Source organism: Vicia villosa, unplaced genomic scaffold, assembly GCF_029867415.1.
Source record: "Vicia villosa cultivar HV-30 ecotype Madison, WI unplaced genomic scaffold, Vvil1.0 ctg.003292F_1_1, whole genome shotgun sequence".
NCBI classification, from domain to species: Eukaryota; Viridiplantae; Streptophyta; class Magnoliopsida; order Fabales; family Fabaceae; genus Vicia; species Vicia villosa.
In genome coordinates this window covers 21,118-45,843 of record NW_026706167.1, presented here as the reverse complement: position 1 = coordinate 45,843, position 24,726 = coordinate 21,118, and the positions used below count along the sequence as shown (strand labels likewise).

The window sequence follows — 24,726 nt, the reverse complement described above, 5'->3', positions numbered from 1 at the left end:
CTTGGTCTTATCAAGATATGCCAGGGTTGGATACCAGTATAGTGGAGCATCAGTTGCCATTAAAAGCAGAATGCCCTCCGGTCACGCAAAAATTAAGAAGAACTCATCCGGAGATGGCCATGAAAATCAAAGAGGAAGTTCAAAAGCAGATCAACACAGGTTTCCTCGTCACTTCAGAATACCCTCAGTGGTTAGCTAACATTGTTCCCGTTCCTAAGAAAGACGGAAAAGTCCGCATGTGCGTCGACTACAGAGATTTGAATAAAGCTAGCCCTAAGGATGATTTTCCTTTACCGCATATTGATATGTTGGTAGACAGTATAGCAAAATCCAAAGTTTTCTCGTTCATGGACGGATTTTCAGGATATATACAACCAAATCAAAATGGCACCTGAAGACATGGAGAAAACAGCTTTCATCACCCCTTGGGGCACGTTGTGCTATCGTGTTATGCCTTTTGGACTAAAGAACGCAGGGGCAACTTATCAAAGGGCCATGACTACGCTTTTCCACGACATGATGCATAAAGAAGTGGAAGTCTATGTGGACGACATTATTGCCAAATCAAAAAATGAAGAAGATCACATACAGAATCTGACAAAGTTATTTCAACGCTTACGGAAGTTTCAGCTTCACCTGAACCCCAACAAGTGTACCTTTGGTGTCTACTCAGGAAAACTCCTTGGTTTCATTGTCAGCAAACGAGGAATTGAAGTAGATCCAGACAAAGTCAAGGCAATTCAAGAAATGCCTTCACCCAGAACCGAGAAACAAGTTAGAGGATTTCTTGGACGTCTGAATTACATCTCGAGATTCATATATCTCATGACTGCAACTTGTGCTCCTATTTTCAAACTTCTACGGAAAAATCAAAGTTGCGTCTGGACAGACGATTGTCAGAAAGCGTTCAACAGCATTAAGGAATATCTGCTCGAACCACCCATTTTGTCTCCTCCAGTGGAAGGAAGACCTTTGATAATGTACTTAACCGCCTTAGAAGACTCCATAGGTTGTGTCCTTGGACAGCAAGACGAGACGAGAAGAAAAGAGCATGCCATTTACTACCTAAGCAAGAAATTCACTGACTGTGAATCCCGCTACTCCATGCTCGAGAAGACGTGTTGTGCTTTGGCCTGGGCTGCCAAGCGTCTCCGCCAGTACATGATTCGACATACTACTTGTTTGATCTCTCATATGGATCCAATCAAGTACATCTTTGAGAAGCCTGCCTTAACTGGGAGAATTGCCCAGTGGCAGATATTGCTATCAGAATATGACATTGAGTATCACGCACAGAAAGCCGTGAAAGGAAGCATTCTAGCTGAGCACCTGGCTCACCACCCACTCAATGGTCATGAATCAACCAGTTTTGACTTTCCGGACGAGGACGTCATGTACCTCAAGATGAAAGATTGCGACGAGCCACTACCAGACGAAGGACCTGAGATAGGATCCCAGTGGGGCTTAATCTTTGACGGAGCTGTCAACGCTTATGGAAGAGGAATTGGGGCAATCATTGTTACACCTCAGGGTACCCATATTCCATTTACTGCCAGATTAACTTTCAAGTGCACAAACAATGAGGCCGAATATGAAGCTTGCATCATGGGTCTCGAAGAAGCCGTGGATCTAAGAATCAAACACTTGGATGTATACGGGGATTCTGCTTTGGTCATCAATCAAATCAAAGGAGAATGGGAAACACGCCAACCAGGGCTAATTCCTTACAAAGACTACGCGAGAAGATTGTTACCATTCTTCGACAGGGTAGATTTTCATCACATTCCTCGTGAAGAAAACAACTTGGCTGATGCATTAGCCACACTCTCTTCCATGATTAGGATAAATCATTGGAATGACATTCCTCGGATCGATGTTATGCGCCTGGATAGGCCCGCTCATGTTTTCACAGTAGAAGCAATCATTGACGACAAACCGTGGTATCACGACATCAAAAACTTCCTTCAGAGACAAGAGTACCCTCTTGGGGCGTCAAAGAAAGATAGAAAGACTTTGAGAAGGTTAGCTTGTAGATTCTTCCTGAATGAAGATGTTTTGTACAAGAGAAACTTCGACATGGTTCTGCTCAGATGCGTTGACAGAAAAGAAGCAGAAGTACTCATGAGAGAAATACACGATGGAGTCAGATTGCTACCAGTACGCAAAGAGGTGTCACAAATGTCAGATCTACGCCGATAGAATTCATGTGCCACCATCTCTTCTCAACATACTCTCTTCCCCTTGGCCTTTCTCCATGTGGGGAATCGACATGATTGGAATGATCGAGCCAAAAGCGTCCAACAGACATCGCTTCATCTTGGTAGCTATAGACTATTTCACCAAATGGGTTGAAGCAGCTTCATATGCAAACGTTACAAGACAAGTTGTCGTCAGGTTTATCAAGAATCACATCATCTGTCGCTACGGCATTCCTAGCAAGATAATCACTGACAATGGGTCAAATTTGAATAACAAAATGATGAAGGAGCTTTGTGAAGAATTCAGGATTGAGCATCACAACTCATCTCCTTACAGACCAAAGATGAATGGAGCTGTAGAAGCAGCTAACAAAAACATCAAGAAAATCGTTCAGAAGATGGTCATCACTTACAAAGATTGGCATGAAATGCTCCTGTATGCTCTTCATGGTTACCGTACATCAGTACGTACTTCGACTGGAGCAACTCCTTTCTCCCTTGTATATGGCATGGAAGCAGTCCTACCTATAGAGGTTGAGATTCCATCGATGAGAGTCTTGATGGAAGCAAAATTAACAGAAGCCGAGTGGTGTCAAAGTAGATTCGATGAATTGAACTTAATCAAAGAAAAGCGCATGACAGCTTTATGCCACGGTTAGCTATATCAACAAAGAATGAAGAAAGCTTTCGACAAAAAGGTTCAACCTCGCACAATCAAAGAAGGCGACCTTGTACTCAAAAAGATTCAATCTTTTCTCACAGATTCAAGAGGGAAATGGACTCCCAATTATGACGGCCCCTACGTGGTCAAGAGAGCTTTTTCGGGAGGAGCCTTAATACTCACGACTATGGATGGAGAAGAATTCACCCGTCCTGTGAACGTCGACGCAGTCAAGAAATACTTCGCCTAAATAATTAAAAGAACAGCTCGCTAAGTTGAAAACTCGCAAAGAGCGACTTAGGCAAAAAAGAGCGTCTCGGTGAATCGAAAACCCGAAAGGGCGATTCAGGCAAAATTTAGAGACATAAAAAAATAAATAATCAATCCCGGTAGACTTAAAACCCGAAAGGGGTTGTTTACGCAAAAGTTAGGGATATATGGCAAGTAACTGTGTTCAGGACAAACTTGATCATTCAAAAATCCATAGCGGAGTATTCATCAGTAGTAGGTCATCTTCTACGAAGCACGAATACAGCGCAACTCGGAGTGGAAGGGAAAGATAACGGTCGTCACGTTTCATCGTAGCCCTTTTCCCGAAAAATTACCAATTTCCAACTTTGTAAATACTCCATGGAATCAAGCATTTGCCTGATTACCATTCCATATATAATAATTTGAGCCTTGTGCTTTCTTTGCAAATCGAGTCTTATTCAGTTTCTTGAAATGCATTTTAAGTTTAAGCAGTCATTTTCTTGAAACAAATGTTTTCATAAAATAAAATGAATTTACTTGCAAAAAATAGAGGTGAAATTTTCTTTCTAAGGTTTACAAACAATAGGAAGAATGCAAACAGCTACTCCGAGAACGGTTGAGACTCCGGGAACCAAGATTTCCCCATGAGGTCGCTTTGCGAACATCTCCCGATGACGGATCTTCACTTCAATTCATATTACTCACTTCGGACAGCGGACAACTGATAACCAGGTATTCCCGACAGAGTTCGAACTACAAGAAGAGGACATCTTCTGATCAACAAGATTCAAGTCGTATCATAGGATTTTACATCCGCGACAATTCTATTCACTTTCACTTTACATTTTATATTTGTCATAATATTCATGCATACATTATAACTGCATAGTCGAGTCAGGCTTTGATCATGTGAATGCCCGAGTCATTAAAGCATATACTCAAGATTCCCCTGCAAAGTTGTGAAAGGGTTTTTCTTCTTCATAAAGAAGGTTCATACACCCAAATTCCCCAAGCGAGTCAACAAATGGTAGTCTCCCTCAAAGAGATAGTTTGTTCACTTTTGGAATTCCCCAACTGAGAATCTCCTGCAGAGCGACGCTCGACAATCTTCTTCAAATAAGATAGTTTGTTTCGCATTTTGGAATTCCCCACAGGGTCGATGAGCGGTTCTCTTCTCCAAGAAGTGTGGATTCCCCGACATAATTGATAAGTGGTAATTTTTCCTCCTGGAAAACAGTTTGGTATATCCCCAGCAGGGTCAAGAGATGCCACTCTTCGTCAAAGAAAATAATTCAGAATCTCCCGGCAGATCGACAAATGATTCCCCAGCGGAGTCACTGAATGGCAGTCTCTTTCGACAAAAGACAGTTCACTCACTTTTTCGGGCAAAAATAACGAATGGCAGCCTTCTTCATGAAGACGGTTCGTTTCGCTTAAAGATTCCTCAACAAAATTAGCAAATGGCAGTCTCTTTCAGCAGAAGACAGTTTGCTCACTTTCTTTCACGACAGGATCAACAAATGGCAGTCTCTCCCAGTAGAAGACAGTTTGTTCCCCTAGCAATCAACAAATGGCAGTCTTTCCCCAAGGAAAGACAGTTTGTCTGTTAAACATTCAAGAGATCGACAAATGGCAGTTTCTTTAAACAGTTTGTCTGTTTCTGGGATGTTTCATCCCCTTCAGAGTTGACAAATGGCAGTTTTCCTCCTAGAAAAAACAGTTTGTTAATTCCCCTCGGAGTCGACAAATGGCAGTTTTCCTCTTAGGAAAACAGTTTATTGATTCCCCGGCATGAGTCGACAAATGACAGTTTTTCCTCTTAGGAAAACAGTTTGTTGATTCCCTGGCATAAGTCGGTGAATGTTGGTTTTCACCCCGAAAACAGTTCGTCCGCTTTCAAGCAAAGTCATTAGCCCCTCAAAAGATCATGAGGCCATATGACATTCTTTCAAAGACGTCAAGTCAAAAGTAAAGATGGTGAAGTTTCTCTACTACCATCAAATGGCGTCTCATCTCCAAGTGCTGATGAGAAGTTTGGTGAGGAAACAAACCTTTGAAGTTTCTTTACTACCATCAAATGGCATCTCATCTCCAAGTGCTGATGAGAAGTTTGATGAGGAAACAAAGCTTTGTAAATTTTCTCTTTATCTGAGATATTGTCCAAACACGGCTGAGACCAGTTTCGAGATATGGACATCCGAAACAAGGGGGAGGTTGTTTACCTTTTTCTAAGTGTCAACACTTAGTTAAAGAAGATGGATTGAGCATTCTACACTGCCATCCATTCACCAGAGTCCACATCAAGTATTTCTACAGGAGTTTGTCTCCTCATCCCCCGCCAAGTGCGACAACGGGATCAAGTCATGCAAGGATTTTATCAATTACAACATCTCAGGAGCGCCCAAAATTCGGGCATTCTTTGATATTTAAGTCTCTTTCACGCAGGAGAGATCGAGATATCAATCTCTCTCCCTCCAGATAAAAGAAACTTAAATAGGGGCATCTGTCATACCCTAATTTTTGACCCCCCCTGAGATGACATATCTTCAGGATTTTCATCAGGTCAAAGCAAGTACCCAGAGCAGTGACTTCTTCATTTGCCATTTAATCAAGGATGTTCAAAGACAAGAAAACTCAGGCAAAGGATCAATCAGTAGAAGGATTAGTCTCTAACATAATCATAGGACTCAAGAGCTTCATTTTTTCACCTATGATTGATTAGACACCCAGTCCTCTGAGTACAGATTTACTCAGGTCACCAGACTAGGGTTTTTGAGCCAATCAAGGACTGAAATCAGGGATCACCTTTGGGAAACCCTAAAAAGCTCCAGGACATATATTAAAGACTTCAATCATCTTCAAATGATCCATACAATAAGATCCACTGGACATCACACCTCAATTCAAGATCCACAGTCACCAATTTCATCTGGTCGACAATTAGGGTTTTTAACCTAATTCATCTGGATAGTTGACTTTTAATCAGCGCATGGATCCAAAACTCAAGACATGATTCAAGAACCTCTGCTACCTCTATATAACCCATTTACATCACTCATTTGAGGAGAAGATCTTAATTCCACACAAAAGTCCAAAATCTCACCTTATTTGGAAAAAGTCAACTGTATGGGATCACCTTTGACTTTTAAGATTTTTGGTCAAACCATGACTTTCAAGGATCAATATCATCAATATATGGATATTAAAGTCATTTGACCAAAGAAATTCAAGAAGAATCTTCAAGGAGCAAAAAGTCGGGAATTAGGGTTTTTGAGGGCACTGTGGGAACTCAAAATTTCACCTACACAACTCAAAAATCTTCCAACATGAAAGTTGTAGATCTTGCAAAATAAAACAACATCTTACAATGGAACTTTTTTCAAAAGATCAATCATTTAAGAGATTTGGAAATTTTCTAAGTGTTTTTAACCTAGTTTTCTTCCAACTTTGGCCTCATTTTTCACAAATTTGCCAAAGGATTCTGAAGGAACCATAAACTAATGATTTGAAGTATATGTTTAGGGCTTTCCAAATTGTGTTCAACCTTCTCCAAATTCATTTTGAGCTAAGAGTTATGCTTGTTCAAAGTTGGCCTCATGAAGTGAAATTATAGGTCATGTACAATTTGAAACTTTGCAATTTTGTGCATTTTGCTTCACTAAGTGATGCTACACGACCTCTAATGCATCTAAAAACATGTCATGCATCCAAATTCATCATTGCATAAGGATTAGAGAAGATTCCCAAAAACAAAGGCATGTGATTATGTAATGATTGCATTTTTGAATTTATGGCAAATGATGAATCATCAAGGAATCTTGTCCTAAGCCAATTAGAACTCTCCTCTGAATCAGAAATGTTCCCTTAGATCATACAAGATCAATGGTTGGGGAAGCTAGCCCGAAAATGCATCATTGCATTTAGGATCTTTTCAAATTTTCTTCTTGGCTAAGAAACCAAACTCACTACACTAAGCAAGCTTGCTATGTTCAATTGCTCTGAGCCATTTGCCTATAAATAGAGGGCTCTTTCTCATTCAGAAAACACACCAAAGAAACATAATTCTTGCTTTCTCTCTTCTTTCTTCATACTTAAGGTTTTCAAAGGTTCTTTGGCAAGAAGACTTGGATTCTTCAAACCAGAGCTCTTCCTTTGGAATTAAGTATTCAAACACCTTAGGGGAGTCATTTAGAGGTGATCCAAACCTCTGAAACACTTCTGGGCGTGAAGAATCATCATCTTCACCTCTCACTTAGAGCTGTTGCAGTTGGGGTCGAGCAAGAAGTTCTGGGCACTTTCAGTCCAAGCCAGGCATCTCAACACCTTCCAAAGGAGTCATTGAAGCTATCTGGATCGTTACAACAGTTCTGTAACACCTTTTGATCAGAGCCAAATCTTCATTTTTCAGGTAAGTTTCAAAAGCTTCAAACTCTATAATTCACGCATGATAAATTTAAAATGAAGTTACCAGTTGGTTTCTGCACCTTCATAGATCATTAGCCCTCAATCAATTGCATCAAATCATGCATATATAGTATTTCATGTTTAATTCCAGTTTTAGGGTTCTTAGTGTTCATGCTTGCGAATTTTATGTTATACTGAAAATAAATAAAATTAAAGGACACCATCATAATCCTCGTCCAAAAACGAGCAAAATCCATCTTTACATCTTTGGATTTGGTTGAGAATTGAGAGAGATACGATTTCCAGAAATTCAAAAGCTTGAGGTTGAAGATGAAGATGGTGGCGCCATTTTTTGAATTTCCCAGAAACGAGTTTATTTTATTTTGAATGATAGGTGTGTCACTTACGAACTCATCGTAGTGTCCCAATGGTTACAGCGCGCGTCCAAACTCTTGCCATGCCTTAGGTCTGGGGTTCGATCCCCCTCTCAGACCTTTTGTACATTTTATTTTTTTCAAATCTTTTTCATGCTTTGCTTTCACATATAATCACATGGGCACCTCTGCTAATCACTCCACGCGCGTGGCTCAGTTGGTAATTGTTTTGTTGGATAACCAAGAGGGCGTGAGTTCAACCATTGGTGAGACCAAACCATATTTTTTTACTACTATTTTTCTTCCATTTTTTTTATCAACTTTACACAATTATTTAACCTATCAAATTAATTCATTTTCACTTCATTTTTCACACACTTGTTATTTAATATACCTATTTTATGAATAATCAAAATAATCATAAAAATATTATTTATTTCATGTATTTTAATTAGGTTTAAAATAGTATGTTTTAAATGTTTTCTTAAACACTTTAAAATATATATTTTCATTTTGTTTTAACCTAATTACTTTGTGAATAATTTTATGATAAAACCCTAATTATTTGGGTCTTAATTAGGTATAGATTTCATCTTTGCCTTAATTATGTTGACTTTTGTCAATTTGCAAAACTGTTTTCAATCTCCGATCAAACAGATGATTAAAGTTTTCAAACAACAAAACCTTATATCAATACCAATCATTTTCAACTGTTTCTCATAACAGTGAATCATTTTTTAAGTGGGCCTCTAATAGAGTGTAAGTTCCAACACCTTCTTCTCTTCTTAGCTTGTTTTCAAAACTGTATTTTCAAAATCTTCTTTCTGTTTTCAAAATATTCTTCTGGTATTTGAAGGGCATTATTCCCGGTGAAACTCTTCAGATACCTATGTGACCTTTGTCCATATTCACTTCTTCTGTTTTCAAAAAACCATTAACTGTTTATCCTATATATTCAACTGTTATCCATCAGTTACTGGTAAGGCTTTGTACATACTTCTTCAAAGGCCTCCACTCCATCCAGGTTAGGCTTTACAAGCTTTCAATTTACAGTCTTTGTTTAAATTACTGTCAAATATAAACTGTGCATATATTTGTTTAGAACTATGTTTGAGTGTAAACCCTAGGACAGTTAAACTATATATATATTATAGGAATATGACCTAGGATTGAGAATGTCTTCCCGGTGAAGGCTCTTTCCTAATTAGAGATCTGTAGTTCAAACCCCCAAGATGAATTATTCCCGGTGAAACTTCTTGGCAAAAACCTTAGAACCCAAAATAGGACACATCCACCCAAAGAGGAATTATTCCCGGTGAAACCTCTTACCCATTTGCTTAAAGCCAAAATAAGTTCAAAACTACATAGCTTTCTCTTGTGCTATAACAAGGACCCTCGATGACCCTCGATTAGCCTCCTCTTGGGCTTTGTACAAGGACCCACAGGCTTCTTAAAAGCATTTCCAGCTTCCTCTTGAGCTTGTATACAAGGACCCATCAGGTTTCTTACAAACATAGGAACAGGTCTTTAGTTACCTTTTAACATACCCTGGTGAGTTTCTTCCAATTTAAACCAGACTTTAAACAAGCTAAATTTGTCTCAATTTTACATTGAGTACACCTTTTGGAATGAGAGACATGGACAGTCTCTGTCACCCTTATCTTCATCAATTTTCCTTAGCAGAGTCTAGGATCCATGTTTGCTTATCCTCAGCAAGTGTCAGCCTTCATCTTGGGCATTAAACAAGAAGTCTCACTAGATAATATTTCTGCCAATCATCTTAATAAAAACCCCTGGAAAAGGTTAGCCTCCACACATTCTTTCATTTTAACAAAAACCCCTGGAAAGGGTTAGCCTCCAAAATCACTTCTTCAAAAAACCAAAGATTCATTTCTCTTAGGAGATAATTTCCCCAAAAGAGTCAAAACCCCTAGAAAGGGTCAGCCTCCAAAAACATGACAAAAATCAGTCTTTTAACAGACAATTTCTCCAGCTGAGTCAAAATCCCTGGAAAGGGTTAGCTTCCAAAAAAATCAGTCTTTTAATAAATAAATCCTTCAGTAGAGTCAAAACCAACAAAAAACAGTTAGCCTCAACCTTGGGCTTCACACAAGGCACCAAAACAATAAAACTCCCCTGTTAATAGTCAGCCTCAACCTTGGGCATTGTACAAGGCAGATAATAGAGTCTCCCCAGTGAGTCCTTCATTGTTCAGTAGCCACAACCTTGGGCTTTGTACAAGGCAGATAAACCATACTTCATGTGTCAAAGATTCCTAACGTCTAGGATCTTTTCCCTATTAGAGTCATTCATACTCAGTCAGCCACAACCTTGGGCTTTGTACAAGGCAGAAAATAATATTTCCCCTAGCTAGAGTCAGCCTCAATTCTGGGCTTTGTACAGAACACCAAATCAAACCCATCAAAATAGATTTTCCCTAAGTAGAGTCAGCCTCAATTCTGGGCTTTGTACAGAACATAAAAATCCCTTGTAAATTAATCCTCAGTGGAGTTTTCTCCCAGAGTCATAATAATAATCAATCAATCAAAAAGCCTCAAGCTTGGGCCTCATACAAGCCAGCTAAAAAATCAAATCTTTTATACAGTAGATAGACATAGCTTATCTCTATAGAGAGATCTTTCTTCTATCTCACCACATTCAAACAAACAAACATTACACATTTCAATTTCAATCAAAGTCTCCCATTTAGGACTCTGAAAGACATGCTCTGGCACATCCCCAGACTTGTACACTTTCCCTAATTTGGACGAGCATCTTTCTTTCATTCAAGAGATACTAGCATACTTGCAAACACACAAGTAAGGTCACTCTCTTAATGAAATGAATTCAATCATTATGTCACTCTTTTAAAATGTTTGTGGTGGAATAGTAGAAATACCTCTCTATAAAGATGACTTCATGTCTCTTTACTGTAAACAGAGATTTAATTCAAAGCTTCAACCTTGAGCTTCAAGCAAGGCACCCAAAAATAATTAATAATCAATTAGTTCCCCGAACTACATTAAGCTCTGACTTCCATTAGGGATATGTAGGCATGAGGTTCACAAGGAATCTCAGCGAGCTAATAAAATACCAAAAATAGTCAGTCTGTCTGTTTGTCTTTCTTTTATTCAATTCAATTCCTTCTCCTAACACAAAGGAGAAACTTTCCCAAATAATCATTAGCAGCACAAACACATTTAGACACAGAGAAGGTTCCTGTAGAGTACTACAGATATGTAGGGTGTTTAAACACTTCCCTATGTATAACCGACCCCCCGGATTCCAGAATTTCTAGTCTAGGTGAATCCCCACACTTAGCAAACTCCTAGGGTTTAGTTGAGATCTTTTTTTCCCTTTCCTACTCGTAGGACAATAAGAAAGTTCGTGTGATATCGTAGGAAGAACTGAAATAAAATTCATCCCGCCACGGGCGCATTCTCCTTCCAAATTTCGCGTGAAGGGTCTAGCGTGCCGTCCTCCCATGTGAAACGGGGAGGTAAAAAAAACGACACCACACATACGCATTTTTGGTGATGGATCCCGGTGATGTTGTGGATATAATGGTGGGCATAATTCCCATTGTGTGGAATTTGTGCCGGTTGGGCTATATCTTGGTGATGAATAGATGAGTCGGATGGGTTTAGCCCATGTATGGTACCACATGCATAGCGTCAGTTCATTCATGTGCATAATGCTATAGTATGACCGAATGACTTGAGTGTCATGTTTCAGTGATGTATTTATTGGCATGGTTGTTTGGTTTATTGTTTGGAAATCTGAATACATGTCATAATTGGGTGAATAATAATCCTATGGTGTTTTATTGCTTATGAATGCATAATACTTATTAATTTCGAATGAGACTCACCCTTACATGTTGATATTTTCAGATTGAGGAGTAGCGGCTTATTGCTTGGTGAGGATAGCTTGTAGAGCTCATCTGGTAGTCTAGTGTCGTGTCAGTCATGCTCTGATAGTGTAACACTGGAGAACGATTTAGTTTAGAGTTTAATTACGTACTCTATTTAATGGTTTTTGGTTTTGTTCTATTACCTTGATTTTGGTGATGCGTATTTCCCGATGTGTTAAACATGATGTTGTTATCTGACAAATCGTTTCTAATAATGCATGACAGTTGACATATGTTTGGTTTAAATTAATTGTGGCACCCTTGGTTGCATGTTTTTACTCTGATTATTTTAATAATTGTCACGGGGTTTAGAAGGGTGTTACATGAGTTACTTAAGAAATTTGAAAATTGTAACTCAATCTCAAATCCCTCAGAGACAAATTCAAAAATTGATGAGTGCAGTGATGAAGAAAGAGTGGATCCAACAATGTTTAGACAAATAGTTGGTTCACTAAGATACTTGTGCAATAGCACACCTGATATATGCTACTCAGTCAGTGTGATTAGAAAATTCATGCAGGACCCAAGAAAAACTCACTTGATAGCTGCTAAAAGGATACTTAAGTACTACTCCGGCCTTATTTATAAGCAAAGATTCCTTTTTTAGGTTCATTGAGTAATGAATGTATCTGATCTACTATGCAAACCAGATACATTCATTACTCAATCAACCTAAAAAAGGAATCTTTGCTTATAAATAAGGCCGAAGGGAGTACATAAAAGGCACAAAGGAGTTTGGTTTGCTATTTCCAAGTGGAAGCAAAGGTGAAAGGAATAAATTAATTGGGTACTCGGATAATGATTGGTGTGGAGATATCATAGATAGAAGGAGCACTTCTTGTAATGCCCCGAATTTAATTAATTATTTAATTAAATTAATTAAGAATTTATTTGTTGGAATTAGTCGAAGTTGAGAGTTATTGGTATTATTCTAAGAGACGTAATTGGATTAATATGTTGATTGGAACTGTTAAGTTGATAGTCGAGTAACTAGTCGGTTTAATCGGACGAATAATATTAGTAATAATATTATTATATTGGACTATTTATTGAATTAAATATTTAATTATTTACTCGTGATTTATTGGCTGATATTGTGTTACGGTGATTTAAGTTGCTAAGTCGGTATTTAAGTTAGTTTAGTCGTAGAATTATACTAGAAATAATATAATTGAAACATTATTAAGTATTTTCCGAATAATTGTTGAATTTGTTGTTTGAGATGATAAGCGGGTAAAAAATCGATTTAGTCGGGAGAAATTAATATTAGAAATAATATTAATTTTCGGAGAATATTAATTAATTAATTTGTAGAAATAATATTATAATTATATAAGACTATTTATTTAGTGGGTTTAGTTATTGTGTTAATCGTGAATTATTGGTGAAATTCTGTGATGTTTTGACGAATATGATGTCTTGAGGTGACGTGTTGTGAGGTAGAGTGAAGTGAAATAATTATGAGGATTATTTAAATGATTTTAGATAATTAAGATAATTATTTATCATTATTTTTAATTAGTAGAATGAAGTATTATTGGTGCTAGAGATAATAAGGGTAAAATAGCCAATTGTAGAAGAGTAAGTGAGGGTAAAAGAGGTAATTTATAATGAGGGACTTTATAAAGAAAAAAATTAGAGAATGAGAAGGGAGTTTTAATCATACTTGAAAGTGACAGCAAAAGGGAGAAGAGGCTAGGGCAAGAAGAAGGAAGGAACTCATTGAGGAAGAGGAAAAAGCTCATCAATCTAAGGTAACGGGAGTTATCTTGATTATTATAATTGGTATAAGGTTTAGATAGTTGTGGGTTTTGTGGTTAGGTTTTGGTTGTTTGTTGTTTTGAGTTAATTTGTGAAAATTTATCATAATTGATGTTATAATCTTGTTTGGATAGTTGTATAATCTGTGTATGGAATTGGTTCAATGGAGAAATTTGATTTGGTATGATTTGGGGAGTTTTGGATTGAGTTATAGGGATTTGGTATGTTGGGGTTTGAGATTTGGGATCAAAATCAATGTGTTAAAATTCATGTTTTAGGTTTCCAATTCCCTACTATATGTTAGGTATGAATGAATATGTGTTTGTTTCATGAAAAATAATTGAATTGGTTGGATTTTAATGGAAAGATGCATAAAACCCGTAGCTGTTCCTGGGCAAAAATCTGGTTTTGGGGAAAACTTCAAAAATTCATATATTTTGATCTGTAAGTCTGTTTGAGTCCCTGTTCGAAGCGCTAAGAAGCTAATAATGTGTATTTTCTTATAAAAATAGTTTCATGTTCTGGAAATAAATTTACTTGGTGTGAAATGAGGTTTTGTTGTGCCATTGTATGATGTCGGAGTTTGCGCTTTCCGAAAACTTAGAAAACTCGTAATTTTTTACTCGGGTGTCCGTTTGACACGCCGTTTGGACCGTTGGAAAGCTAAGGTTATTTTCTATCTTGTAAAACTATTTCCAAAACCAGTAGCATAATTTTTGGTAAATCGATGCGACTTTCCGTGCGTAATTTTACTTAAGTTTTGGGAATGTGTGGATTTTCTCGTACGTTGAATATGTTGTTTTGTCCTAATTATGGGCAAGTTTTGGTTGGAGGCTTAAATAGACAAAGTTGAAATGTTGATTATGTTGTTCTGAGTTGCATTTGTTGTTGTTTATATTATTGATTGTATGTCATTCATAATGTCGCATACATTGCATTGTTTAAGTTGGCCTTGATGGCATCCGATTAAGTTGGCCTTGATGGCACCTGATTAAGTTGAAAATGCCTTGATAACCTGGCATATGTTTAAGTTGGGAGTTTTACTCCGATGGTACCACATGCATATGCATAGTTAAGTCGCATGTTGTGTCGCATTATTTATGATGTTTATGTTGATTGGGTTTGTTGAAGTGATTAAGTCGTTCATGTTGATTAATTTGATTAAGTTGTTCATGTTGATTAAGTTGATGAAGTTGTTTTATGTTGATTAAGTCTATTAAGCTGTTTATGTGGTTTATGTTGATGAAGTTGCTTATATGATTATGTTGATGTTGAAGAAGTTGAATATGCTGTGTATATTTGTTGAAGTTGATGAAGGTGTTTATGATGATTTTATAGTTGAAGTTGGTTATGTTGATTAGGTTGATTCTAGTGATCATGTTGTAAATGTTGATATGTGTATTGATAAGTGGGTTATATGAGTATACTGTTGTCCTACTATATTTATTCCTTACACTTTTTATAATGATTGTCATTTCTCACCCTTTATGCTGATATTTCCCCTACTATGGGAAATGGACAGGTACTCAAGAATAGCAGTGGAAGTTTGAGATAGTTCTTGGTGAAGTCTAGTGATTATTCTGCAGTGAAGAGGGTCTTGCTCTGATAGATGTAACATCGGGTCGTTGTGGATCGTTTGAATTAAATTATATGTTGATGATGATGTATTTGAAGTGTTTTATCTTGTTTTAAAAATGATTTAAACAAGATTTATGAATTATGAAGTTGACGATACATTTTAAATTGAAGTATTTTAATAAAGATGTTTTGGAATAAATTATTTCTCTGAGATGTTGAAGTATAAATTTTGAGAACCCGTGTTACGGAGCAGTATGTTTTTATTAAGAAGTTTTATGAAGAAATGTTGCACCCTTTTTATGAATTACTCTGATTTAAATTCTTAATATTACATGAATATTTGGGGGGTTTAGATGGGTGTTACACTTCTGGCTATGTCTTCAAGTTTAATGAGGCAAGCATATCATGGTGTACCAAGAAGCAACAGGTGACTGCACTTTCATCTTGTGAGGTAGAATATATTGCAGGGACATTTGCAAATTGTCAAGCAATGTGGCTGAACTCAGTAATGAAGGAGCTAAGGTGTGAAGTGATGAAACCTCTTGATCGGTCACCATTTCTACTTAGTTTTGTCATGAATTCGGCATAAGATCGTCATACTTGGTAACACTTTGTGGTTGTTTTTAAGAGTTTTTCAGTGATTCCTTTAGTATTAGTTAATTTGCTTACTTTATGTTATTTTTCTCATTATCATGTATATTAGGTGCTTTTGATCTCTTTTGGTGATTGTAAAGTTGGAATGCATGGGCAGAGGCTGACACGGGCAGCCCGTGTCAAGTGACATGGCCGTGTCAACTCCGCTGAAGGCCACTTAAAAAACGAAACAGAAGCTGACACGGTCAGCCCATGTCAGCGGTGCGGGACATAATTTCTGATTTTTATGTTTTGATTTTTTTAAGAGTTCTAAGGGCAGTTTGGGTATTTTGGCTTGAACCTGAAAATCTAGAATGATTTATAAGTGATTTTGAGTGAGAGGAAAAGCCACTTTTTGACGAATACGATAGAAAACACCATATGAGAGAGGATAGGTTTATCAAGAATTTTGGAGGCGGAGAGATTCAACGGTGGACACCATTGAAGATCAAGGTCATCATAGTTTGAAAGTAATGTCAAAATTCCTTTGTGTATCTTTCTTGAATATTATGAGAGGCTAAACCCCCCAATGCTATGGGGTGGTCCTAATTTGGTTTATGTAATGACTATGAATTATTGAATTATGCAATCTATTGATTTATGTTTTCAATTCAATTTTGCAATGTGTTCATGCTTTCTGTTGCAGTCAACTTGAGATAGATTTAAGACTGACATGTACAGGGCTGTGGCTGTTAGGGTTCTTGCACAATTGGATCATTATAGATATCCTCTAGGACTAGGGATACCTTAGGATCACCTCTTAAAATCTTGATATTATGATTGCTTGAATTCATTCTTCTACTTCATGGATATTGGGATTAAGAATAAATGTTCAAAGGTTTTTCACTAAGGACTTAGGGAAAAACACTCGAGAGATTGGTAATTGAGATCATATATTTGATTGTTGGTAATTCAAGTTTCATAACATTACAAACCAAATTAACCACTCACCTAGCATCTTTTACATTCAAAAAGACAAATCTATTTATTTGTGTTGTTTACTTCTGCAATAATTCTCTAAAATCAAACCATCTTATTATTTTTGTTCAATTGAACTAGTAAACACTTAGTAGTTACTACGCCACTCCTCGTGATTCGATACTTGGGAAAATACCTCTTATTACTACAATAGGCAAAAATAGTACACTTGCTATTTTTCCTATCAAGTTTTTGGCGCCGTTGCCGGGGAGTGCCAAATTACAAAGTTTAAATTTTAGTTCAATTGAAATTGTATTGCTTTGCGATTAAAATTTTATTTCTTTTGCTTTTAAATTACCCTTCACTAACTCTTGTCTAATCTGTTTATGCGAGGTAAGGCCTCAGCTGATTTTCCTTTTGACGCAGAACCGGAACGAAGCTTACATCGCAAACTAAGGAAAGCTAAATTAGCTACACTAGAAACTGAAGGAGAAACACTGACTCAGAACACAGAAGAAGCTCTGTCAATCAATTATGAGTCAGAGTCAGACACTAATCACTTTGAATCTGAATCAGACTCAGAAACTGAAACACTTCCTGAGACCATGGCTGCAGACCCACCACCACTAGAAAGACTACTCGGTGATTATGGTGGAAACAAAAATCCAGGTGATCGCTTGACAATAGTCAACCAACCGGTAAATGTAGCACAATTTCAGTTGCATCCTAGTACAATCAATCAGCTGGAAAAACGGTAATTTGCTGGAAAAGTGAATGAAAATGCCAAAAAGCACCTTAAAAGATTCCTGACTATGAGCTCAACATTGAAGATAGAGGGACATACGGAAGAAGCAAAAAGACTTCGTATGTTCCCATTTACACTAGCAGATGAAGCTGAAGAATGGTTCTATTCCCTACCTGCGGGAAGTATAACTACATGGGCTGAGATGGAGAAAGCATTCTTACAAGAATATTTCCCCGCATCCGTATCATTGAGAAAAAGATACGAAATCCTGAATTTCAAGCAGAAAGAAGGTGAGTCACTAGGAGATGCTTAAAAAATATTTAAAATAATTCTAGTGGCCTGTCCTACTCACAATATGGATGATACTGAGTAGATGCAAATGTCCGTTAATGGACTAAAAATTCAGACAAGGAAAATTCTTGATTCAGCAGCCGGTGGTTCATCTAATTTTGCAATAGCCACTGGTATGAAGAAGATAATTCAAGCAATTGCCTCAAACGAGCATCTTGAGTTATACGACAGAGTGTCAAGCAAGGTCGCAAGAATTATTGATTTGAAGTTGGAAACCAACAAACAGGTAAAAATTGAAGAAACAGTTGCTGCAGAGGTTGAGAAAAGGTTAAAGGCACTAAACATTGGTGCTCAGAAAGTGGCTCAGGTACATCAAGCATCAAATGAAGTATGTGAAATCTGTAGTGGACCACACAACACTGTTCACTGTTTTACAACTCCACAACAGATTGAAGACATTAAATTTTTGAAGCAAAATAATCCCTACTCCAACACATACAACCCGGGGGTGGAAGAATCATCCCAACTTTGCATGGAGAGATCAGAAAGGGAATGTACAACAGCAAGCACATGGGCAATATCAGAACCAATATCAACAACAACAACAAGTTCCAAAAAAGGCAGATTGGGAAATTGCATTTTAAAAAATGGCAGCCCACAACATTCAATTCCAATATGAGACAAGAAACAATCAAAAGAACACTACTGCTTCTATCAAGAATTTGGAAGTGCAACTAGGTCAAATAGCTCAAAAGTTGACTTCAAATTCATAAGCTTTTGGAACCTTGCCAAGTGGAACTGTTCATAATCCTAGAGATCAAAATCATGTCAAAGTTGTGGTCACAAGAAAAAGTAAAGCTGCTGAGAAACCTGAAGAAGAAAAGGTTGAAGATGATGGACTGTTAGAGGTTGATCTCGAAATCAGAGACAACTCAAAACAATCGGAAGAAGTGATAACACCTCCAATAACTGACAAAGAAAAGAAACAGGAACCTAAGCAGAAGATTGTGCTCCCTTACCCGACCAGATCTAAGAAGAAAGACCAACATGAGAAGAGTTTTGAAAGATTTATGGAGTTGTTCAAAAAGCTAGAGATTAACATCCCTTTTGCTGAAGCTTTAGAACAAATGCCAATTTATGCCAAGTTCATGAAAGACATTATATCAAAGAAGAGATCTATTGAGTCCGAACCAATTCAATTGACGGAGACTTGCAGCGCTATACTTCAAGGTTTAAAAATTCCAGTGAAGAAGAAAGATAGAGGGGCGGTGACTATTCCGTGCACAATAGGAGACAGATCCTTCAAGAAGGCACTAATTGATTTAGGTGCAAGTGTCAGCTTGATGCCGCTATCAATTTACAAGAAGCTTGGGCTAGGTGCAGTACAAGACACACGCATGACACTGCAATTTACAGATCACTCGATGAAGAGACCCTATGGTATTGCTAATGATGTGCTAGTGAAGATTGATAAGTTTGTTTTTCTAGTGGATTTTATGGTCCTTGAAATGCTAGAAGATGAGGAAATCCCTTTGATTTTGGGAAGACCTTTTCTTGAGACAGGAAGATGCATGATAGATATGGAGGGAGGCACAATGACCCTCAAAGTCTATGATGAAGAGTTGAAGATTAATGTCAGAGATTCCATGAAGTTCAGAGATGAAGAGAGTTCGAGCAAGCAAGTTGGAATTTTGGACACGGTTTTCATCCAATCTGTTCAGAGTAAGATACCGAAATTACCATTGGAAAGAGTCCTCAGTTTGTCTATTTCTGAGAAGGATGAAGATATAAATGAAGCGGAATCTGAAGTGCTTACTATGTTAGAAGCACAACATAAATGGAATAAGCCTAAACCATACTGATGGGAAGATCTGAGGCAATCTGCCTCTCTTGAAGAAGAGAAGGAAATTAAGAAGAAAAAGGAGCTGAAACAGCTATCGGAAAACTTGAAATATATTTTTCATGATTCAAAAGAGAAATGTCCGGCTATTATCAACTCAAGTTTTATGGAGATCCAAGAAGAGAAGCTCATCGAGGTACTTAAGAAACCTAAAACTGCCATTGGTTGGGCTACTGAGGATTTGAAGGGAATAAGTCCTACAGTTTGTATGCACAAGATTCTCATGGAAGACAATCAAAAACCAGTTGTTCAACCACAACGAAGGTTAAATCCGGCAATGAAGGAAGTAGTTCGCCAAGAAGTTGTTAAGCTGTTAGATGCAGGTTTGATCTATCCCATCTCAGATAGTTCGTGGGTGAGCCCAGATCATGTGGTACCTAAAAAGGGGGCACGGAAGTTATTAAGAATTAAAAGAATGAGTTGATACCAACCAGAATGGTGACGGGATGGAGAGTGTGTATTGACTACAGAAGATTGAACACGGCCACAAGAAAAGACCACTTTCTATTTCCGTTTATTGATCAAATGTTAGAAAGATTGGAAGGTCATGATTATTACTGTTTCTTGGATGGATATTCTGGCTACAACTAAATTGCAATAGCCTCTGAAGATCAAGAAAAAACGGCTTTCACATGCCCATACAGTATCTTTTCCTATAGAAGGATGCCATTTGGATTGTGCAACGCTCTAGCAACGTTCCAACGATGTATGACTTCAATCTTTGCTGACATGCTAGAAAAGCACATGGAGGTTTTCATGGACAACTTTTCAGTGTTCGGTCCATCCTTCGACGATTGCCTAACAAATCTCTCTCTTGTACTCGAAAGGTGCCAACGTACAAATTTGATCCTTAATTGGGAAAATGTCACTTTATGGTAAGAGAAGAGATTGTGTTAGGCCATAAAATTTCTCATCGGGTAATTGAGGTGGACAAGGCTAAAGTGGAGGTGATAGCCAATCTACCTCCACCAGTGAATGAAAAAGGTATAAGGAGTTTCTTAGGACATGCGGGATTTTACCGTAGGTTCATAAGAGACTTCTAAAAAATTGCGAAGCCTTTAACCAGTTTGCTCGTGAAAGATACTCTGTTCCTGTTCGATAAGAAGTGTGAAGACGCTTTCGCCACCTTGAAGAACAAGTTGGTGTCTGCCCCTATAGTCATCTCACCTGATTGGCCTCTACCATTTGAAATCATGTGCGATGCTAGTGACATGGCAGTGGGGGCAGTGCTAGGCTAGAGGAAGGAAAATCTATTGCATGTTATCTATTACGCCAGTCATGTTTTGAACCCAGCTCAAATGAACTATTCCACCACGGAGAAGGAGCTGTTGGTGGTGGTATACGCCTTTGATAAATTCAGAGCCTACTTGTTAGGAACAAAGGTAATTGTTTATACTGACCATGCTGCATTGAAATATCTTGTTGCCAAACAGGAATCAGAACCAAGGCTGCTCAGATGGATATTACTCTTGCAAGAGTTTGATTTGGAAATTCGAGACAAGAAGGGATGCAAAAACATAGTTGCCGACCATTTGTCCAGAATGTCTCTGATCCAAGAAACTGAAGAAACTCACCCAATCAAGGATGAATTCACTGACGAACGCATCCTAGCTATGATTGGTATCCCGTGGTTTGCAGATTATGCAAACTACTTGGTGGGTGGTATCATACCTGATGATTTTGATTATAACAAACGGAAAAAGTTTTTACATGATTGCAGGTTTTATCTCTGGGATGAACCATTCCTTTACAAGAAAGGAGTTAACGGGATGGTGAGAAAATCTGTGCCAGAAGACGAACAAAGAGAGATATTGGTAGCGTGTCACAATTCAGAGTATGGAGGACACTTTAGTGGAGACAGGACAGCTGCTAAAGTCCTCCAATCCGGATTATATTGGCCAACGCTTTTTAAGGATACTCAGAGTGTGGTGAGGGAATGTGTGGACCTCCGATTTTTTTAATCCCGGGCCATACCTCTGTTCTGTAGAGATACGTGAACTGACTCTTTTTTATCGCTTAATGCTTTCGCATTTTGAAAATTCACAGAGTCGCCACCGACCTTTTATTTTATCCAATTAAGGAAAGGTTTATAAAAGAAACAGAAAAAAGACCTATAAGAAATTCTGGGTAAGGGGGTAGGTTATACAAAGGGAAGGTGTTAGCACCCTTTGTATCCATGGTTATCCATGGGCTCTTAAGTTTGCTTAGCTCACTTGTTTTTCGATCACTTTTCAATTGCTTTAGAATGCTCATATGTGGTTTCAAATACTTTTGTAAATTGAATTTTGTAATGATCCGTGTGTGGATGTATACAAAATGCTTGTTTATCTTTCGAAAGATGTTTTGAAAAGAACGTTAACTTTGTAATAATCCGTGTTTGGATGTATACAAAGTATTGTCTTTTTGGAAAGTTTTGTTTTGAAAAACAACAGTGTATGAGAATTTTGTTTGTTTTGATTTGAGCAAGCAAACTAGGAGGTCTACCCTGAGTTGTAAGGTCTTTATCCTATTTCCTTTAAAAATCTATCCTTTCACCGGATATAAACGCAAGGTTCGATTTTGTACTCAAAACAGTGGAATTTTGACTTTGATTTTGAAAAGAATGAGAAGGGATTTACCTTAAGAGGTGCAAGTGTGATTGTGTTTGTATTCAGATATTTATCTTTGAAGTTAGTGATCTAACGGTTCAATTTTATCTTTGACATACACGCAGTTTATATTTGCTGGAAATTAAAATGCGGAAATGTAAAGTGCGGAAAATAAATCTACGCTATTACATCGATTGTGCAGGAAATGTAAACTAGCCTATTTACATGAATTTGACATCCTATACATTTATCTAGGAATTTAAATTGCAAGGAAAATAAAAGGCCTGTTTTTGGATTTTTATGATTGATTTTAATTATAATTAATGCATGATTAATTAAATTAAAATGAAGAAAAAGATGAAAATAGATTTAAACCTAGAAATTAAGTTTAAAATATGTACAAAATATTTGTTAATTAATTTTAAACAAAACTAATTTTTTTTTGGAATTTTTTTGCAATTGATTTAAGTTAATTAAAACATAATTATGTAAATAATTATACAAATAATTAAAACTTAAAAAGAGAATTATTCAAAATATGTACAAAATTAGTTTATAATATATAAACAATATTTTATATAAAGAACAAATTTTTTTATGATTTTTTGATTGGTTAGAATAATTAAAAAGCAAATATATAAATATATACTAATTAATTATACAAAATAGCCTTAATTTAAATTAAATATTAATATTTTTATGCCTAAAAATAAGTAAATATTTTATCAGATTAAAAATTAAAAATAAAATATTTTTGGTGTTTTATGATTGGTTGATTTTAATAAAAATGCAAAATATAGAAATTTATTAATTAAAACCTGCAGGGGGTGTATTAAGCAAACCTGAAAGAGAACTGAGTTTAGTTCAAGAGGTGCTTTTGGGCCAGAAACCAGGGGTGTGGATAGTGATACGTGTTAGGCCCAGTCCAACTGTTTCTCTTTTTTTTTTTTTTCAGATTTTAAGTGAGTGGGACCCACGTTGCTTGTGTGGACGAAGACAAGTTGACTGGCGAACCACGCTGGGACGCGTGGTCGTCTTCAACCTTCAGCTCCTTTATTTTTTAAACAGATAGCGGGGGCTTTTAACCTCCCCTATTTGTACATCAGAAACGCCATTTTTGGTAGCTTCCCTCACCTGCAAAAATAAACGTTAGAAATAAAAACAAGTGACCCAGATCGACTTAAAATCACCTCCTGAACATGATGGTGGTGTTAGTTTTGCTATTTGGGCACTGTAGCTATGGATTCGAAGAGGTTAAAGCTTAAGCATGCAAGAACACTTGTTAATGGCATAGATCTATCCTCACGTGGAAACTCACATGTTAGAGCCCAGATCTACCCTATGAGGCCTCATGAACACATTAGGATGATTAGATTACATTGAGACTGATTGAATATAGGAAAACAAAAATTGATCACATATGAACATGAAGAACACTAGGCACGTGCTACGACTCTCATGGGACCACACAAAGAGTTTATTCTTACTCTATATGATCTTAGAAGATGATTGAAAGTGTTTGTTTGTATTAATATTGATTGGAATATGGAAATTGAAAATTACAAAATTATGGAATTTTGAGAGAATTTTGGTGTGTTTCTATGCTATGCTTGCTATATTTTCGTGGGTGTCTTGGCTCTCCCTTGTTTGTGAAATATGCAGCTTCATTTATAGGCCTTGGAGTGCTTAAAATTGAAGCTAAAAGCAATGATTGCTTTTGTTGAATTTTTGACTTTCAAGCTTGGAACTCAAGCAACCATTGCTTGATCTTTCCACACTTCTTTCCTTAGCCTTTCCTTGCAGCTTCCTTGCTGCATAATTAAGCCACATGTGTAAGCTTTAGCTTAGAAAATAAGCTATGATTTATCCTTCCTTTTTTCCTTTTTAATTTAATCTTAAATGATAAAATTAAATCAAAAAATGGAGAAAAATGATGTGGGCTTTGTCTTGGTCGTGGGAGGCCCATAACATCATGGAAATGATGTTTGAATGCTGAAAACTTGGCCCCATTTGGAAAAAATACATTTTTGAGCAATGTTGATTTCATGTATTTTCCCAAAATTTAGCCAACTTCAACAAGGTGTAAATCCTTCAATTTTTGTCATATGAAGGAGATCTTGCACTTTTTGGAAACCTCAAAGAGTCCTCTAACCAATGCCTTTGGTCTCATGTCAAAATGATTTTTGATGCTCCTTGTGTGTCCTTTTGAAAAAAGTGTCTTTTTGTTGACTTTGAAAATGACCTGTAATGTCTTTGATCATATTTTTCAAATGGTGAATCCAATGACCATGGGATCAATGGAATTTGAAAGATAATTGAATTTCCTTCAAGATGAGCTTTGGTTTGAATTTTTTGGATGAAGGATGAGAGAGTTATGATCAGTCAAAGTTGAGTTGACTTTTCAGGCAAAAACCCTAATTTTGAATCTTAGGGTTTTGTTGATTTTTGATCTTTCCTTGATGAATTATGATCATCCAATGATCAAATGATGAATCCTTTGACAAAATATG

At 37.0% G+C, this 24,726-nt stretch overlaps 1 protein-coding gene across 1 annotated transcript; it reads left to right on the top strand.

Annotated features, from left to right (window-relative positions):
• Positions 1–17,504: 17,504 nt before the first annotated feature.
• LOC131640747 (uncharacterized) lies at positions 17,505–19,590 on the top strand. The gene is made up of 4 exons (XM_058911137.1): positions 17,505–17,727; positions 17,866–18,095; positions 18,177–18,282; positions 18,503–19,590. The coding sequence occupies exons 1-4, from the start codon at positions 17,505–17,507 to the stop codon at positions 19,588–19,590; spliced, it is 1,647 nt and encodes a 548-aa protein (XP_058767120.1).
• Positions 19,591–24,726: the final 5,136 nt, after the last annotated feature.

Coding starts and splice junctions, on each gene's coding strand:
- LOC131640747 (XM_058911137.1), top strand. CDS start 17,505: ATGAGCTCAACATTGAAGATAGAGGGACATACGGAAGAAGCAAAAAGA. Junction 17,728..17,865: donor GAATTTCAAGCAGAAAGAAG/GTGAGTCACTAG, acceptor TTCTTGATTCAG/CAGCCGGTGGTTCATCTAAT. Junction 18,096..18,176: donor GTGCTCAGAAAGTGGCTCAG/GTACATCAAGCA, acceptor ACTCCACAACAG/ATTGAAGACATTAAATTTTT.